Source organism: Mercurialis annua, linkage group LG8, assembly GCF_937616625.2.
Source record: "Mercurialis annua linkage group LG8, ddMerAnnu1.2, whole genome shotgun sequence".
Lineage (NCBI taxonomy): Eukaryota > Viridiplantae > Streptophyta > Magnoliopsida > Malpighiales > Euphorbiaceae > Mercurialis > Mercurialis annua.
The window spans coordinates 34,768,016-34,788,816 of NC_065577.1; the positions used below are offsets into that span (position 1 = coordinate 34,768,016).

The following is a 20,801-nucleotide window of genomic DNA, read 5'->3' on the forward strand; positions in this document are numbered from 1 at the left end:
ACATAACTTAAAAAAAAGGCAAAACATCAAAGTCTATAAAATAAAATATAAACAAAAATATAAACAGGAGCTAATCCGCTATCATTTATCTAAAAAAAAAAATATAAACAGGATTTCTAAAAAAAAATCCAACCCCAAATATGCAAAGTCCCTGTGACAAGATTTGTAAAGAAAGATCGTATGAGAAAAATAATTATAGATAAATTCATTTGACTAAATGCATAATATAAAGATAGCAAAAAACCATAGTACAATCTTACTCATTTCCACCATACAATCACTATTATTGTTGATCCGACACATTCTTTAAACAAAGAAATATATATTAAAGAAGTCTAAAGGGAGTTGAGATCACGATAAGCTTCAAGATTTTCACCAGACAACCTGCAAATCCTCCAGTCAGGCAAAACCTTAGCACCCAGCCGCTCATAAAACTTATGAGACCTCACATTCCAATCAATGACCGTCCATTCAACTCTCCCATATCCAATCTTCGCCGTCTGATGCGCCACCGAAGACAGCAGCATCTTCCCCATGCCAAATCCTCTAAACCCTTCTCTAATAAACAAATCTTCCAAATGAAAACCCGGTTTTCCCAAAAACGTCGAAAAATTCGGAAAAATCAACGTAAACCCGACAACAGTAACATCATCGCTAGTTGAACTCTTGAAGAGATGTTCAGGTTCGGGATCGGCTACTTGATGATCTACCTGGACTACGCGATCAACGGGCGTAAAATACGAGCAGTCTATTTTGGGTAAGGGTTTAGTGGAAACTTCAGCAAGAAAGGTGGTGAATGATTCGAAAGGTGGCGATTTGAAGAGATGGGTGGCGAGGGAAGATTCCGTGGCTTCGAAGGTATTAGCAAGCTCGTAATAGTCTGCCATTTTATAGATAAGCTTGTGAATGTGAGGAACGTCGTCGCGAGTGGCGAGACGGACTCTTGTGTAGAATGTGGAGAGGAATGGAGTTGAAGAAACTGGTGCCATTTTTTTGCTGTAAGAAGAGAGTCTAGAAATGAGGATTTTAAGGTGTTGTTATAAGATATTATTTTCTGGGTGTAGTGACAAAGCTTTGAGCATATTCATGTATTTATATTGGCTCAAGTGGATAAGAAGGGTAAAATTGTCTAAATTCCACGTTCACAAAAAAGGGAATATGCTTCACGTGGAACTTATAATATAGAGTAAAAATTATTATACTGATAGAGCCATTTGATTTGATTAGCTGTAAGATGAAATTATACAACTTGTATCAAAGATTGAGTCATGTATTTAAATAAATACAAGTGGTACGAAAAAATAATTAAAATTTATAATGTAGTAATAACTTTCAAAAGTATACTTTGTTTATGAGTAAGGCTCCCATTCTGATCATAATTTTAGTAATAAAGTAGTACTTTCTTCGATTTACAATACAGTACAATGTTGGCCAATAATCGTTAAAATGGTAAGGGTGGTGCCCAAAGAGGAAAATAATAAGTAAATAAAATTATATCAAAAAATAGCTTTTATCTTTATGATAGTTATGTATGGGCCCTGGAAAATATTTGGGGACGTTTTCTGTAGAATTAGATAGTTGAGACACTTCATTCAATTAACGTGTCCCGTTTCGAAAATATTACATACACTTGACGTTTCAGAAACACGAAATTTTATTTTTTATATAGGAAATCTTAAAATAACACTGTTTCACCGTGTCTATGTCCAAGTGTCTCGTTTCTCCGTGTCCGTGTACGTGCTACCTAGTTGTAGACTAATCAAATTATATTATAACACCTCACTAATATTTTAATAAAATTATAATAAATGTGTTCAAATTTTAATTATTTTGGAATATCGAACAATGGAATTAAAATGGTACAAATTTGAAACATTAAAATTTATTTTGCCAATAGTTTTATTACATTTAATGAGTGTATTAAAAAAAGTTGATAAAAAATGTTTTTTAAAGCAAATCTATTTTATTTTACAATTTCTCAAAAAATTAAATTATTAATTTCTATTAACTGGTAAGATACATAACTGTTTAATGAATAATATTATGTTCCAAAGTTTATATTTAAAATACACCATGAATTATATAAAAAAAAACTAAAATGATTATATTTTTTATTATTTAATTAAATTAATAGAAATTTCTCTAAAATTAAAAATAAATAGGACTATTTTTTAAAAAAAATCAAATGACTTGAAAAGATCTATTCAACCATTGTTGTTCAATATTGATGTGCTTATTTGACACTTGGGAAATAGCACTATTTGTCTCCAAATACCAATTTCAGCAAATCATCCATACGCATACTTAATTACTTATTATTACTTATTAAAATGAAAAGAAAAACGTAATTAATTAAGAAAACCCACTTTTAATAAAAAAATCCCTTTAGACACCGTTTGAATTGAGAGATTTTGAAATCGATGGATTTAACAAAATCAATGGAATATGAAATTAGTGGATTTACAAATTTTATCGTTTGAATAGAACCTAAAATCAATGGATTTATAGTAATAATTTTGAAATAATAAAATATTCTAACAATCCATCATGTATAAAAATTGGTGTATTTCAACTTTCCCATCTCTTAGGTGGAAAATCAAATAAAGAATTTCGTAGGATGGTGGACTGTGACAATTTATGAATTCTAATCATTTTTTATTATAGCAAACAACGGATTTTATTTAAATCCATGGATTATGTAAAATTTATGGATTTTAATTATTCGAATTCTCTCAATTCAAACGGTGTCTTATTTTCAATTTACTTTTATCGATAGAATTAAGTTTTTTTTCCTAGCAAGATGGCTAATGATCACATCTCCCAACTTACTAAAATGGACATTACTCTTGCATCATTTTTAGTGTTGGTGAGCCTTTTGTCAAATAAATTAAATATTTCAACAAAAAAAGATTGGAGAAATGCTAATGGTATGAAATTGATTTAAATGAATAAAAATAAATAAATATTATAAATCTGATGGATATGATTCTAAGTGTGACATGGCATTGCTTCCATGATGATGAATCATTTGTTGGGCATTAGTCAAAATGGTGGGATATATCTAATCATGCTTACTTTTAATTATAGTGTTTATATATTATTGGCACGTGAGAGAATAAGTATGATCGCACGTGCACATCATCATATTTGGTGGTTTTGTGGTTCCCATAATCAACAGGGTTGACAATTTGCTTTTCATATTCTTTTCCTATGAGTTGGAAATTTGGGCTCTCCAATTTAATTTAGAGATAATATTAAATTTATCAATTTTATATATATTTTCATTTTAATCACGATATTTAAAAATTATTATTTTCATACACCAACTATTAGTTTTTCATAAATCCATACACCGCTTAAAATCCGGCGAAAATTGCTAACGTGTCATTATTCGGTTCGTTATGGCGTGCCATTATTCGGTTCTTTATGGCATGTCATTATCCGGTTGTCAACTCAGCAATTTTCACCGGATTTTATACGGTGTATGAATTTGAAAAAATTGATAATTCGTGTATGAAAATGATAATTTTTAAACGGTGTGATTAAAATGAAAAAATGAGTAAAGTTGGTGAATTTTTATAATATCAACCCTTTAATTTACTTCTATATGTATCATTCTATTTTTACTATATGCATGATTCTATTTACTATGACAACAGTTCTAAATTCATACATTATTAACTTTATATTTAAATATTTAAAATTATTCTAAAATTTCTTAAAAACTCGTATAATAAAATAATATATATGATTACTAAAGAATGATGTTATTGTCAGAGTAATAATTAATAACGACAGAGCAAATAAATTGATAAAGATTTGAAAAAATTATGTCCAGCACTGTAGAAGTCCAAAATATCACACATATAAGGCCCGGTCATTCCTTCTTCAGATTTACTTCAAACTTTAATGTCCTTTAAAACTTATTTTATCGTGCTTCTAAATTACCATTAATTGTGATCATTAGCACGGTGGTCTTAGTTTCTCTCATCTTCCCCTAGAATATAGACTTCCATGTAATTGAAATTCAAAACCTCCTAAATTTTCTTGCATGCACAACCTTTCCATAACCTCTTCATTTCTCACGTATTTTTTTAAAAATCAACTGATTTTGATCTCAGTTGTTCTTGCGTTGTTTCTTTTAATCTGTTTTTGTTTACTCTATTTTCAAAAATTGCAAACTGAAAAATAGTATGATTATTTATTTTCAAATGATAATCTTTCTTTATATGTTAGGTTTTTTAGACGGTAATGTTGCATATAATAAAATAATAGTTGGAATGAAATTAAAAAATAAAATTAATAAAAATTATTAAATTAGTTAATCAAAAATAATTTTTTTATAAGTTCAACTTCTAAAAATTATTATTAATAATTTTTTTAAAATAATACATTATTAGATAAACATATATTTCATCCATTTTTATTTTTTTTAAATTATGGTAAGTTACACTTAAATGATTTTAGATAATTGTTATAATAGTAAATTAAAATTTAGACTATATTATTATTAATATATGAGTTAATTTTCATTCATGATAAAATGTTAATAAGAATTATAATTTTAGGAGTATTACTTGAAAAAAAAATAACTATAAATAAGTAAAATATAACTTCCAACAAAATATCAAAACTAAAATTATAACTTTATAAATATATTAAATATATTGAAAGAGGCCAATCAACAGGTGTTATGTCAATGGTTGTAAGAGTTTCCTACAACTAAGATTGTAGAAAAAATTTATTCAAAATGAAAAAGTAACCAGCAAGATGAGGCACACTTGGAGATGAGCAAAAAAAAAAAACGTCCGACCAATTAACTGGTTGAATTAATAAGTTTTAGTCGGTTCGATTCGACTATGAATTTTAAGTTGGTTGATTTGATTATCACATAAAAAAATTGTTTTTTGACTTTTGATTCGGTTAGAGATTTGAATTATCTAAAGTAATCAAACCAACCGAACAAACAAAAAATTGATTTTTTTAATTTTTAAAAAAAGAATTATTGTAATCTTGTCAGTTTTAACCGAACCGACGGAAATAGTCGACCTGTCTGATCGGTTCCCTTTTAAAGTTTTTCCTTTTGTTATTCGGTCCGATAAATTTCAATTAAATTTTCTTATTCAATCGGTTCGTTTTTAACTATTTGACCGGTTAAATTTTAATTATCCAATCAATCGATTAATTTTAGTTTCGGGATTGTCGGTTCGGTACTTCGGTTGACACCGAACCGACGGAATGCTCACACCTAGGCGGACTAAATGAAAAGGAATAGAACTAAAGAATAAATTCCGGAGGACCATTATAGATCATTTCAAAGTCATCATATAACATTAAAGTATAGGCAAAAGGATTCTAGAATAAAAGTTCTAAATTAATGGACCATTACAAATTGATATCATTCTAAGGTGACCAATAGAAGTCAATATGAGTTGGATGCAATCCAGAACCGTATCATTTGATTGTTGGGTTATAGTATAAGCATAACCATATTATATATAGTATATGTTAAATTAGTCTTTGATCTCATAATGGGAAATTGAAAATATGTATGGCATATGTTTGAAGTTTAAAAACTTAATTGTAATAACAATGGAGAAAGAATATATTTTTGGATTTCAAAATTCAAAGATAAACTGGTGTAGGAGCATCAAATATATAATCAATCAATTAATAGTTGAGAATGCACTATCTTATGAGCATATATCAACAATAAAAACAATATTCCATCCCATACTTAGAGTTTTCTATTTTAAAAATCAATTTTTTTGAATGTGGAGAGGAATGGAGTTGAAGAAACTGGTGCCATTTTTTTGGTGTAAGAAATGAGGATTTTATGGTGTTGTTAGAGAAGATATTAGTTTCTGGGTGTAGTGACAAAGCTTTGAGCATATTCATGTATTTATATTGGCTCAAGTGGACAAGAAGGGTAAAATTGTCCAAATTCCACGTTCACAATAAAGGGGATATGCTTCACGTGGAACTTATAATATAGCGTAAAAATTAGGGACGATGACAAAAATACCTAAAATTTTAAAAATATTTACAAAAATACCTGTAAACTTTTTTTATTTACAAAAATACGACTGATTTAAAATTAATTACAAAAGTATCAAAAAATGAAAATTAATTACAAAAGTACGATTTGTATAATGTCGGTATAATTATGGTATAATTTTGGAATATTAAAACTATAAATCAGATAATTTAAAAATAATATTTGGTTTATTATTGGTATAATTTCAGTATATTTTTGGTATATTGATTATAAATTTTTATATATATTTTCTAGTTGATAACATGTATTTTTTTATGTGTATTTTTCACTATAGTTGGTAATGAACTAGAAAATTTGTATACTCTTGGTATACTGATGGTATAATTTTGGTATATTATTAATTTAATTTTCAGTATACGATTTGATGTAATTTTGGTAAATTTTTATTTAATATTAATAAAATCTCAGTATGTATAATGTTGGTATAATTTTGGTACAATGTTGATATAATGTTAGTTTATTAGTATACTAAGATTATACCCACAGTATACACCGTATGTTTGATATTATTTTTTATTTTTTTGTACTTTTGTAAATATTATTAATATTTTTGTAAATGAAAAAAGTCAACATATACTTTTGTAATTATTTTCATTTTTTTTGGTAAATGGTGTAATTTCCTCTAAAAATTATTACATTGATAGAGCCATTTGATTTGGTTAGCTGTAAGATGAAATTATAAAACCTGTATCAAAGATTGAGTTTATAAGCAAGTCATATACGAAAAAATAATTAAAATTTATAATGTAGTAATAACTTTCAAAAGTATATTTTTTTTTTTTGGTAAGCCCATCCGATTTCCAAGACTTCGTCCTGACTAATCCGGATCCGACCCGCATTGCGCACCTGGCATGGTGGGTGAGTCTGCCAGTGGAAATTTTCTGCATTCACAAGGACTCGAACCCGAAACCTTGTTTAAGCGATACCAAGCCGCTTACCACTTGAACCAACTCCCATTGGTTTCAAAAGTATACTTTGTTTATGAGTAAGGCTCCCATTCTGATCATAAATATAGTAATAAAGTAGTACTTTCTTCTATTTACAATACAGTACAATGTTGGCCAATAATCGTTAAAATGGTAAGGGTGGTGCCCAAAGAGGAAAATAATAAGTAAATAAAATTATATCAAAAAATAGCTTTTATCTTTATGATAGTTATGTATGGGCCCTGGAAAATATTTGGTAGACGTTTTATGTAGAATTAGATAGTTGAGACACTTCATTCAATTAACGTGTCCTGTTTCGAAAATATTACATACACTTGACATTTCAGAAACACGAAATTTTATTTTTTATATAGAAAATCTTAAAATAACACTGTTTCACCGTGTTTATGTCCAAGTGTCTCGTTTCTCCGTGTCCGTGTCCGTACTACCTAGTTGTAGACTAATCAAATTATATTATAACACCTCACTAATATTTTAATAAAATTATAATAAATGTGTTCAAATTTTAATTATTTTGAAATATCAATTTTACCTTTATTCATTCAACTACTTCTATTATAGTTTATTAATTATTATTAATTGTCACTTTATTTAATATAGATATTAATGATAAATTTTATTTTATAAAATTTATTCTAGTTCTAAAAAGCAATAAAAAATTTATAAGTCATAAGATATATATTTAAAATGTCTAAATAATTAAATAAATAATATAATGAAAAATTTTCAAAAACAAATAACTTAAGTACCGTCCCTCCTCCTCCATATATTATAATATGTAGCTTATGACAAACATAAATATTAAAAAAAATTATATTACTTATGAAAAATTAAAAATTGTAATTTATTTAGATAAAATGAACTAATTTATAAAAACATATTTGCACGTTTTCCATTAGTTAATATTATAATAATTTTTATCTTTTAATATTTTTATCTTATTAATATATTTTATATGAATTAATGGAGGTATATATATAATTAGTCATTTCAATAATAAATGACTATTTGTAATCCGAGATAAAAAAAAACAATTAGTCTGTTAATTTAAAACAGATAATATATTTTTTAAAATTAATTTGGGATGAAGAAATATTATTTTAATTTTATTAATTTTTATAAAACATAATTAATAGATATAATGATGATAGAAAAAAATATAATTTGGAAATAGTAAATGAAAAAAACAACTATACTAAGCAATACTTTCTACACATTGCTTGTGTCATATGTCATTTGTATAACTTATGATGGTTAAACGTGACAATGTAAATACTAAAAAAACATACCAACTAGCTGAAATAGTCTACATGCTTCACAACAATTTGTTAAATTGTGAGTTTATTTTTTTTTATAAACACTTTATTTTTTTTAATTATAAAAAAAACAATTATAAATATTATAATTTCACTCATCATGTTAACTTTTTGTATAGGTGAAATTCTATTTATAATGTTGAAATAAATAATTAAATAATGTATGGAATATATTCATAATTGGTTCATTCAATACTCGCAAAATGGAAGGCGTCAAATGTGAAAAACTGATAACTACGGCTGCACAACAAAGGACGGCCAAATAATTGATGAGTCAACTTCTTTTTATAATTGATGAGTCAACTTATATAAAACTGATAAAGAAAATGTTTTGCAAGAATAAATATGTATACTAAAATCATCAGAAGAGGTAAAAGTCAACCCTCAAAATTTTCGCACAAAAAATAACACATTTATGATGGCATATTAAAAACTTAAACTATGAGTGAAAAAAAATGTCACCGGTCCAAAAACAAGACACAATATAGATTATAGAAGAAATCCATTCTCGAATACACTACTAAAAAGCAAATTATCCACGAAATTTTATTAATTTAGCGACGGATTTCAACCTTTCAGCGACAGAAAACTGATTTAACGACGGAAATATCTATTGTTAAAACTGTTTTTTCTAGTAATGATAGAAAAAACTCATATTATAAATTTTAAAATGAATAGCTTTCGTAAAACAGTTGAAAATCACTTTCTCTCCTTGATTGAACTACTATTTTAAAAAACTCTACTGCTTCTACACTTTCAAATCTCAAACACAATAATATACCAAAAGAACCTGTTAAAGCATCCAATACGGACTAAAGGAATAATATTTTGCTATTGAACCATGGAATTTACAATAGAGAATCCAAACTACATCCAATTTCCGAAACACACTGCACCAAATACTTCTAATAAATGCAATGAATAAAGAGATATGCTTGCGTTTCCACCGCAACACAAAAAGAGCACATGCAATTATTTACAGAGATGATAGAACTGTTGGGTTTTCTAGGTTCACAATGCAGCGAAATTTCAAAAATTTTATCTAAAACCCAAACCAAGATCTATGTAATTCAAATAAATAGATTAACAACAGAATTAATACTTACTTGTATGTCGAATTCAACAGCAATGTAGGAAGGAAGGAGGTGGTGCACTTTGGTGATATCTGGCCTCGGATCAGAAATGCCTCCAAAAGAATGCGTCCTCTACGAGTATCCACACGAACAAACCTTAGCCAAAACTAGTGCTTGTGTGCTAGCACTATTGCTTCACAAGCAATTTCGAATTTTAGTGATTTAGTGAATAATGAATTTCGTGATCATCAAACCCATTCCTTAATGTGTATTTTTAGTCATACAACAACATTAGGGTTTGAGACAAATTTGTATTTCAATCTCATTGTAACTCTTACAAGTTTATGTTTCAAAAACCCCTTTTTGATAATCATCCATATATATTAATTATTATAATTATTATCTATAAAAATAATAAATTAAGGAAAACACTTATCCTTAAATTTCGAATTAATATATATATATATATATATATATATATATATATATATATATATATATATATATATATATATATATATATATATTGCGAATAGTATAGGGCCTTTCTAAATAAAAATGATAAAGTAGAGAGGCCTCCGTATGGGCTTTGCCAAAAAAGATTTTCTAGAGAAAATAATATTTGATTATCAATATCGTTATCATAATATTATCATGTCGTTATTATAACATTACCATATGATATCGAGATGATAATATTTTATGGTACCTATATGATAATGTTATGATAATATATATGATAATGTTATGATAAAACAGTGTCTAATTAGCAATATGAGTATCATTGTATTATCATATCAGTATCATAATACTACAGAGAAATAATTTTTTAGAGAAGTAATGCTTGATTGTCATATCAGTATCATTAAATTAACATATCAGTATCATAACGTTATACTATATACATTTGCCTGGTTTATTTAACTTTCAATCCTCATACACAATGAATAAAATACATATAAATAGATATGATAATAATATAGTTATGATAATAAAATAATTTTTTATACTATATACATTTATTTAATAATCATAGATTCTTATTTTCTGAAATATTTCAATAGATAGCAGTGAATACTAATGAATATTAATTCATTGAACTAGGATGGAATTTATTTTTTTACAAATTGTTGTATATTAAAAATGGGTAAAAAGCCTGGGACAACAAAAACAAAAATTTATTGATATTAGTTTACTCATTAATATTTTCATATATCAAAAGCAGACAAATATTTCTTGATATTAGTTTACTAAAAGATATTATAAAAAAATGATCAATGTTATCATTAAAAATAAATTTAAAAAAACTATATCCTGTTTATTAATATGTATATATAATTTAATAAATTTTCTAAGCTACTTGTATCATTAATAATTTAAAATATTAAAATATTAACTTTTAAAATTTGATTTTTCTTATAAAAGTGGGGCTGTGATTGTTTTTTGCTGCAAACATACAAAATAAAGAGATTTATGTAAAAAATAATATATTATAATATTGGTTTAGAGAAAATAAAATAAATGGTCCTTAAAATAATAATTAGAGAATAGTTAATTTTTTTTAAACTAAAAATGGAGTGTAGTTATCACTGGTGGAGTGCAATAATTTATACCCTAAAAATTATTACATTGATAGAGCCATTTGATTTGATTAGCTGTAAGATGAGATTATGCAATATGTATGAAAGATTGAGCTTATAAGCGATTCATGTATTAAAAAAAATACAATTGGTACAAAAAATTAATTAAAATATATGACGTAGCAATAACTTTCAAAAGTATACTTCATGGTTTCCGAATTTAAAGACATTTTAAGATATAAATGTATCACACATTTAAATAAATTTTATTAAACAAAATTAATCAATTTTGTAAAAAGTATCACATTTAATTAATATAACAATAATTTTATTTTTATTTTGTTAAATGTTTGAAGCGGTTTTATAAAAAACGCTGGTATAAAATATAGAGTGGAAAATTAAAGTGTAGGAATAAAATGAATAAATTAAGCGTCTGGATATGGTTCTGCCGTGAAGTGGTGAAAAATGTTCTAGAGAGAAAAACCATATTTTAGAGAGAGAAAGTCTGCTTTTTTTCGATTGCAAGCGCAGGGGACGGTGATCTTTGGCTTTTAGCCGGATATCATCGTCTCTTAGCTCATTTCTTTCAACGTTTTGTTGTTTGTTTGAATAAATTGCTTCGTTCTTTGAAGTTTTGGTGTGTTTTTGTGTGTTTTGTTCGTGGTTTCTGTAAATCCTTGATTTGTTCAAGATTTTTAAGTGTTTGTTCAAGTTTCAGCTTCACGTTCTTGAATATTCAAGACTTTCTTTTCATCGTTTAAAGTATATTAGCAGCGGAACAAGTGGTTAATAGAAAATTTGGGATATGATTGGTGCCAGTGAATTCTTCACACTGGAATTCATCCTGTTTTTAGTCGCTTGTTAAATTTGTATCTTTAAATTTCTATTTTTGTTTCGTTTCTTTCTGTAGATCGATATAGGGCGTCAATTGTTTTTTAATTTTTATATTTTGATCTATGATATACTTCGACGGTAGGATGTTATCTATTGATGTCAATCTTACTATCTTTTGACAAAAAAAAAGCGTTTGGATATAATTTTAAGTTATAAGAGGAAGGTAAATTTTTATTTTTATTTTTAAGTTATTTTTATAAGGTAGAAGTTGTAAAAAAGTCATCGAATTTTTTCAGTTTGTACAAATAGCCCATTGTACTAAAACAAGTACATATAACCACCTGAACTCGATTTTTTTGGTAAAAATAACCCACTTATGCTAACAAAATCTTAACTCCTTCTAAAACGGACAAATATAACCTATAAAACATTAAACCTTATATTGATATATTAGACAATTATATTAGGGTTAATTTCATAAAAAGTCACGACCTTTACACGAATTTTCATTTTAATCACGACTTTTAAAGAGTTTCATATAAAACCATGACCTTTCATTTTTTTTCAAATCTATCACCGACAATTTTTCCGGTGAATTTTACCTTTCATTTTTTTCCAAATCTGCAAGATTATGGTGGCCATGTCATCAAAAATACACCAAAAATTGATTTGGTGATATATTTGAATTTTTTTTTGAAAGGTCGTGGTTTTATATGGCAACTTTTAAAAGTCGTGATTAAAATGAAAATTCGTGTAAAGGTCGTGACTTTTTATGAAATTAACCCATTATATTATTACCTTACTAAAGGTATATATTAATTATAATTTAGCATATTTTATATAAATTATATATATAGTATTTGAAATATAAAAATATTTTCCAATCAATAATAACATATAGAAATTATTATTTTTTATACATTCTTTAAAGTATCTATATATATACTGAAATATTATAACTATATAATAATATTATCATTTCTAAGAATATAATAACAGTAATAATAATAATAGTATACCACATCTATCTTAATAAAAGTATTATATAATAACCAACATGTTGTTGCTCATATGATAGACAACAAAACTGTCAAGGAGTTCCGTAAACTTGCTAAATTTTTTGGTTTTCCTACAGATGGGAGGGCCCAAAGCTGACATCCGACCTATGAATGTGCCTTTACTCGGATTGGGCGGAATGCCGTTAAACCCTGAAGGAATGATTGAACTGGATCTAGAACTCGGAGTGGAAATACCTCAAAAAGACGGCAGAGAAGGGGTCTTGTCGGAACCAACACGGATGTAAAAACTCTTTTTAATATTGTTGACATGTCATTAGCTTATAACAGAATCTTAGGCTAACCAATGTTGTACAACACCGGGGCTGCCGCTTGTATACGATATTTAATGTTGAAAATCCCAACTAGGAAGGGAGTAATTACTATCTGGGGTAATTAATTAGAAGCTGTCATGGCAGTGCTATATGGCCACCATGGGAGGTTCAGTGGAAGCACTTAATATTGAAACTCCCGAGTTAACGCTAAAAGAGAAGAAGGCGCAAAAGCCAAGAGAACCTTTTGAGACAATCGACATGAAAGATGGTAAGGGCATGACAGCTAAGATGGGCATGGGTTGGCCAGAAGATAGTAGGGTCGAGAAAATCGACCAATTAGTGAAGTTCCTGGATGAATTCGCCAATAACCTAGAGGAGATCGGGGGCGTAGATTCAAGCATTATAGCTCATCGTTTGAATGTGGACCGAGATTGTAAACCGGTAAAGTAGAAGAAGCGGATGTTTTCGTTAGAGAAACAATTAGCCATCTGAGAGGAAGTGGAGAAGCTGTAAAAGGCCGGGTTTATTCAGAAGGTTGATTACCTGGATTGGTTGGCTAATGTAGTATTAACAAAGAAGGCAAACGGAAAATGGAGATTGTTCATCGCCTTCACAGATCTTAACACTGCTTGCTGAAAGAATAGTTTCACGCTGCCAAACATCGACTAACTAGTCGATGCCTGTTGTGGTTTTTACATTCCTGGATGCATCGCAGGTAGAGGTGGCCACGGTTCATAACCCGGCGGTTGCGGTTCGGAATCGCCGGGTCACGGTTCAAGAAAAAGTGAAACCGGCTTGGAACCGCCTAAGAGACGGTTCCATGACAGTTCGGAACCGGACGGTTCCAGTTTCGGTTCCGGTTTAGAACGGTTTAGAAAAAAAATTAAAAATAAAATTTAAATTTAATTACTAAAAAATATAGTTTAATAATAAAATAACTCACGGAGATGGTATTACAAGAAAATAAAGATTTTTTTTTCAAAATTAAAATATTAACTAAAAATTTAATTAAAACAAATATAACATATATTATATGATAAAAATATAATATATATTTTAAATATAATATATATTTTAAATATAATATATATATTTTTTATCAACGGGTTCGACCCTTGAACTGCCGGTTTTGACCCGGAACCGCCGGTTCACGGTTCAACAAATCTGGAACCGGCCCGGAACCGCCCTTTTTACGGTTCCGGGCCGGTTTTAGTCCGGTTCCGGGCCGGGTTTGACCGGACCGGTTCACGGGCTGACCCGGCCGATGGCCACCTCTAATCGCAGGGATATCACCAGATACAGATGAGTGAGGAGGATGAGGAGAAGACATTTTTCATAATAGACTCCGGGAGGTGGTGTTATAAGAAAATGCCATTTGGTATAAAGAATGTCGGCGCAACATATCAGAGGTTAATGAACTTTGTGTTCAAAAATCAGTTAGGGAAGGATGTGGAAGTATATGTTGATGACATAGTGGTTAATTCGAGGCGGATAGAAGATCATGCTAATGATTAGCATAGACTTTTGAAAGGTTGAAGTATAATTTGAAGCTCAATCCCGAGAAATGCGTTTTTGCTGTAAGATTGGGTAAATTTCTGGGACACCTCGTCTCAAAAAAGGGAATTGAAGCTAAACCGGAAACGATTGCGGCAATCATGAATATGAAGTCTGCCACCTCGGTAAAAAAAGTCCAAAAGCTGAATGGAAGAGTCATATCCCTGTGACGGTTTATGAGTTGCTCGGCTAAGCGTTTTTTTGCCTTTCTTTAAGATTTTAAAGAATACGAAGAATTTTAAATGGACCGAGGAATGTGAGAAAGCTTTTAAAGAGCTGAAAGCTTACCTAAGCACATCACTAGTATTGGGAATTCTTAAAATAGGTGAAATACTATATTTATACTTAACAGCCATTGAGTAGACAGTAGCGGCGACACTGTTAAAAGAGGAGAACAGTTTGCAGACGTCGGCCTAGAAGTCTGGTATCCCAATATAGAGAAGTTTGCGTTGGCACTCAAATCAGCAGCTGAGAAATTAAGAAGATATTTCGAAGCCCATTTGATAGTTGTGAGAACAAATCAACCGTTAAGGAAAGCTTTGCAAAGACTGGAGATGTCTGGCCAGCTTATTAGTTGGTTTGTACAAAAAGAAGGTTTCGGCATAAGATACGAACCTCGACCCCGATTTAAAATCCCAAGTTTTAGCCGATTTTATTGCTGAAACCACCACCCATGATCAACCAGAAGAAGAGGATACAGAGTTGATAAGTTAGGTTCTAGAAGTAGACAGAGCATCAAACTCAGATGGCTTAGGCGCATGAGTAATTTTGAAAGGCCCGTGCGGGGTAGTATTGTAAAGTTCAGTTAAGTATATTTCCCAGCTTCGAATAATGCGACTGAGTACTCACGCGCAAAAAGGAATTGCAACAGGCAACACAAAACAATACGATCAATAATCCAAACTAAAAGAGCATAGAGAGAAGATTTCGAAAACTTACTTGTGTTCTTGTGTTGATCTTTGAAGAAAAATTGATAAAACTTGAAAGGCAATGAAATCCTGCTACCAAAAAGTTGAGAGAGAAATATTAGTCAATAGAAAATGATGAGAAGGAAAAAAAAGAAGTTTTGTTAATGAAGATTGAAAAAATGAGGGAAACTCAAAGGTTCCAAAATAAATTATAATTACCTCAATCAGCGTGAATGTCACATGAGTTAATGTGAAAATTAGGAAGAAAGTGACATGTGGCCAGAAATAATGATGAAAATAAGAGAATGTAACCGTAAAAAAACTTCAAAAGACATCACAAAAACGGACAACTCGGAAACAGCTGCCACACACAACTTCTTTTCCTTATGACTCATCCAAATCATGAGCGTGGTTCCTGACAACTAAAACAACAAGATGTATATGAATATTGCTTTGAACCTAGCTTGTGGTTATCCAAAAGGCCACCAATAATGCACGTGATTAAAAATAGTAGTAAAAACACCTCGGACATAAATATCTGATTAACTGGGGGCACTACTGATAACGTAGTAGTAACATCGGTTAGGGGCGAAGCAACCTAACCTAAAAAGTCTATTGCTAAGTCAAGCAAAAGAACAACTATCCTAGTCGAGGTACCAAATAAATAAGTAACCCGGGCTTGATAGTCCGGAGGTAATCACCAGAGCCGAGGTTGAGGGTCATAAAGTCACCGGATCACAGAGTATAACTCGGTGTAGAGAACCAGTCATAGTTTGACACACAGAAGAAGTCGAGCTCTAGCATCTGACTTATCAGTCCATAAGAGGCTCCTCGCTCAAATGAATAAAGACAAGAAGGGCCATATGCCGAGCAACGAGTAAGCTTAACAAATTATTGGGGACCACAGAAAAATCTCTGACAACACAAGGAGAATGTCCCCCCGTGCAGAGCACACCTACCAAGCCGTTCCGAAGGAAGCAGAATCAGACACATTAGCATAACAAAAAAGTGGGGACCAAGAGAAGAAAGGAGAGGACAACTCAGCTAGGTTTGCACAGGTGGAACTATAAAAACCATCTTATTGTGCAAACCCTAAAGGTATTTCTTTCTTCACTCTTATTCTTCTTCTTTCCTCACAGAAAACTGAGTTGACCGTTGGATCGGACATCCAGTGACACCCCACCGGTATTCCTTCTTACATTCGTTGTTCAGTGCTTTTAGGTCCCTTTTAACTCGGAACTTGGTGGTGATTTATTAGTAATCAATGATATGTACAATTTCAATTAATAAGGTTAAAATAAAAAAAACATTATTATTTTTTATTTTTTTAATAAGTGTAAAAAATGATAATGAGATTTTCTAAATGGCCGGAGGAAGTAATAGACAAACATTTGATAGATAATCGAAAGATGTATGACATGATTCTGGACCACTCCAGCGGTAGATCACATGTCGTCTTGTGTTTGTTGCAGCTCTGGCGACACAAATTAATATAAAGTACATCAAATGAGCAGCCGACATATCTAAGGATCCTTTATTAGAGCCATAACCAATTCTCTGACCCAAATGTTATGATTAGATTCTAGATTTTCATACTCTATTTTATCAAAAAAAGGTTAATAATGGATGAGTCATTAGTAATGGATAATTCAATGCTTCAGAAAGTACATTAATTGTCCATTTGATTTTCTTTCTGACAACTCATTGCAAGCATTCAAAATTGATGATATTTTGAGAAATGTGGTTGCAATTGCAATGAATGACTGCAATTTCATACTCTTTTGATTTGGGTACCCTCTAGTAAATACTTAGAAAAATTTAATGGCGAAAAGAGGCCAATTTTTACAATTTGTTTCAATTTAAACTAAGAATTAAAAAAAAATATCTCTATAATTTTTGCTTTCATTTCTCTCTAAAAAGTCTCTTTTTCTTTCAATTTTAGAGGGTGGGAGAAGATGATTTTTCGGGTTAACCGGAAAATCATCCTCTCTCCGCCCATATTATTAATTATTATAAATCTACTTATTTTAATTAGTTCAATAAGCCTTAGTTTCATCTCTAGTTTTTGATTTGGGCCTTGTTGATTTTCTTGTTGAAATAAAGTTTAAGGTCTTTTATACCTCATTTGCTTAGATTTCTTTGATCTCACAAGAAATTTTAGTGTTTGTTTGAAATTTAATTTTAAAATTTTGTAGATTTAAGAAATTAAAAGAGTATCGATCTAACTTTTTAGAGTTTAAATGAAGATGATATCGAAAATCAGAAATAGTAGGTTTAAATGGATTAAGCGGATTGAATGGCAGATCGGGAAAGGAAAATATCGAAACACTCTCTCAACGGAATCATTCTGTTAAAATTTGGGAATTTATGTCTAGAATTTTCTTGTTTTTTCCATTATTTTTTGCTTGCATTTTTATTGTCGCCTATTGTTTTATATTTTAATTTTTGAAAAATCATATATAAGTCTTGTGTTATATGACTTTCACTTTTTTTAAGTTGAATCTTCATAATAAACTCTATTGTTGGAAAAAAAAAACTAAATTTTATAATTTCTATAACAATAGCTAAACTGTATTTTTTTTGGGTATAATAATAGCTAAATTGGTGGCCAAACTTGTAAAAAAAAAATGAAAGTTTGGTTATTATTGCAACAAAAAAATACAGTTTCACTATTATTATAAAAATAAAAATATTTTGTTTAAATTGCAATAAGTCGTGAAGGTTTGACTTTTTTTAAGTCTACTTAAAAAAGTAATACTCCTTCTATCATTTTTAATTGTCACTTTAGACTAGATAGCTCATAAAGTTAAGAAAGCACAGTTTTTGTATTAGTCTATAATCAAAAATACTAATTATATTTATTAACTCAACTAATGAAGAATTTAGCTTTGTAAATATGTTTGTTAATCCGACTAGTGAAAATTTCAGTTTTGAAAGTTGAATTATCATTAAATAAAGTGATTTAATGAAAAGTTTAAATTTGAAATACAATTTTAACAGTCACATAGAAATTTTAAAAAGACAATTATCGATGGAAAAGTATATTTGTCTAAAGTGACAAATAAAAAAGAAAATAAGAGAACCCCAAGACGTAGATGAGTTGGTAAGGCGAGTTCTAACTATATTCATTGTATGCAGCCGTTTAAAATTTGAGGTAAAAATTTGCCTCCCCAAAAGGTCCTGGACGGCTCGATTAGGATTACTCTGAATGTGGAATGATTAAAATTGTCGTTTTATATATAGTCGAGGTCCATTCAAGAAATCACATATACAAAAACAATAGCACTTGTGTAGTAGCACTTAGATATTTAATTCTTACGTCTCATTATATACTTAGATATTTTATTCTTACGTCTCATTATCAAAAATTAATTTAAAAGATAAATAAAATACTAAAGATCTTTTTAAAAGTTTTTCATTTTTTTACGAAGAGTTTAACTTATTTGTTGGTGTGAGTGGCATTTTAATTTTAAATGACATAGTTGCGGATTGATTTGCATTAAAACCAGTGAAAATAATTTTTTTAATATTTTATGTCAAATTCGGGGGTTGAATTGATGCTTTGTTCATATAATAAAACCCGAACATTTGTGTCCAATTCAGACAATTGATTGTCCTCTCCAACTTTATGGCCGGAGTTACATGCGATGTACTACGTAGGTCCAAACAATAACGACCTGTGCCTAGGCGCCTCTTCACCATTAGAAGATTTTTATAGAAGTGTGCTTGCATAATCATAATACAATAAACAGCACATGGAAAATTTTTAATAGAGAAAATGATAAAATCATATTCATGTATCACGTTAATTAAAACTTTTATGTCGACTGGAATCAAAGATATAATTAAAAGATGTATATATAGCTGGACAGTCCGGACCATTCCAGTATTTGTTGCAGCTAATGGAGCCATAAATTAATACTCCTTCCGTTTTCAAATAGTTATCGTTTTAAAGAAATTTTTTAGAATATTAAAAATAAATTATTTGAGGATATTTTAGAACCATTAGATATAACGGCATATCAGAAAGTACATTAATTGTCCATTTGATTTTATTTCTAACAACTCATTGCAAGCATACAAGATTGATGATATTGTGAGAAATGTGGTTGCAATTGCAATGAATGACTGCAATTTGATATCTTATGATTTGCGTGCCCTGTAGTAAATACTTAGAAAAGTAATCCTCTCTCTGTCCCATTCTAGTTGAAAAGATTCTCATTGCACATTGTTTAAGAAATTTTTGTAACTTTATATTTATATTCTCATATTACATTAAATGCTTCACCACTTTTTAAAAATATGCTTTTAAAATGCATTAATTGAGGAGGGCAAAAGAAGAAAAGTAATGTGAAATGTATTCTATAAATAGAAGTTTTCAAATAGAATGGGACATACAAAATAGAAAATTTGTTCAATTAGAATGGGAAGGAGAGAGTATTTCTTTTATTATTTTTAATTGTCACTGTAGATTAAATTGCTAACAAAATTAAGAAAGTGTAATTTTTGTATAAATTTATAAATAAAATAATCAATATAATTTTATTTATTAACTCAACTAGCAAAAATTTTAACTTTGTAAATAAATTTATTAATCCCACTAGTCAAAATTTTAGCTTTCAAAGTTGAATTATCATTAAATGAGGTGATGTAATGAGAAGATTAAATTGAAATACAATTTTAAAAGTCACATAGAAATTACCAACGAGCTGTAGTTCAAATGAAGTGATGTCGTGGGTTTGATTCTTTCCACAAGCGCACTTCCTCCCTAATTATCAAAAAAAAAAATCACATAGAAATTTTAAAAAAACAAATATCGATGAAAGAAGTTGCACCCTATACCCTTAAAACTATTATCTTTGCATATGTACCTAATCAAAAGAAACAATATCAAGCGTGCTCCTTTTCTAATATTTTATTTTCAAAATTACTCCTTTTTTCTATGTGGTCTTCCATGTTTCTTTTTTCTATTTGTTTTAATATTATCAAACTATTTTTTTAATTTTTTATAATTGATTTTAATTTTTAATTATCATATTTCTTTTTTCTAAAAAAACATAAATTTTTTGCAAAATCGCGCCTATTAATAAGTTTTTATTTCAATATGGAACGAAAAGGACAATATACAGGATGGGTAGAAGAAGTTGTGTACCACCCGCGGGATCTCTGTGAGTCCCCCAAATGGGATGATGTCGGAAAGA

General features: G+C 29.2%; 1 protein-coding gene across 1 annotated transcript; it reads right to left on the minus strand.

Moving 5' to 3' along the window:
* Window positions 1-181: 181 nt before the first annotated feature.
* Window positions 182-1,074, minus strand: LOC126659813 (GCN5-related N-acetyltransferase 8-like). Its single transcript, XM_050353142.1, has one exon. It carries the CDS (start codon window positions 987-989, stop codon window positions 336-338), a length of 654 nt encoding a protein of 217 aa, XP_050209099.1. The 5' UTR covers window positions 990-1,074; the 3' UTR covers window positions 182-335.
* Window positions 1,075-20,801: the final 19,727 nt, after the last annotated feature.

Excerpts from the sequence above, each read along its gene's own strand:
- LOC126659813 (XM_050353142.1), bottom strand. The coding sequence starts at position 989 with ATGGCACCAGTTTCTTCAACTCCATTCCTCTCCACATTCTACACAAGA.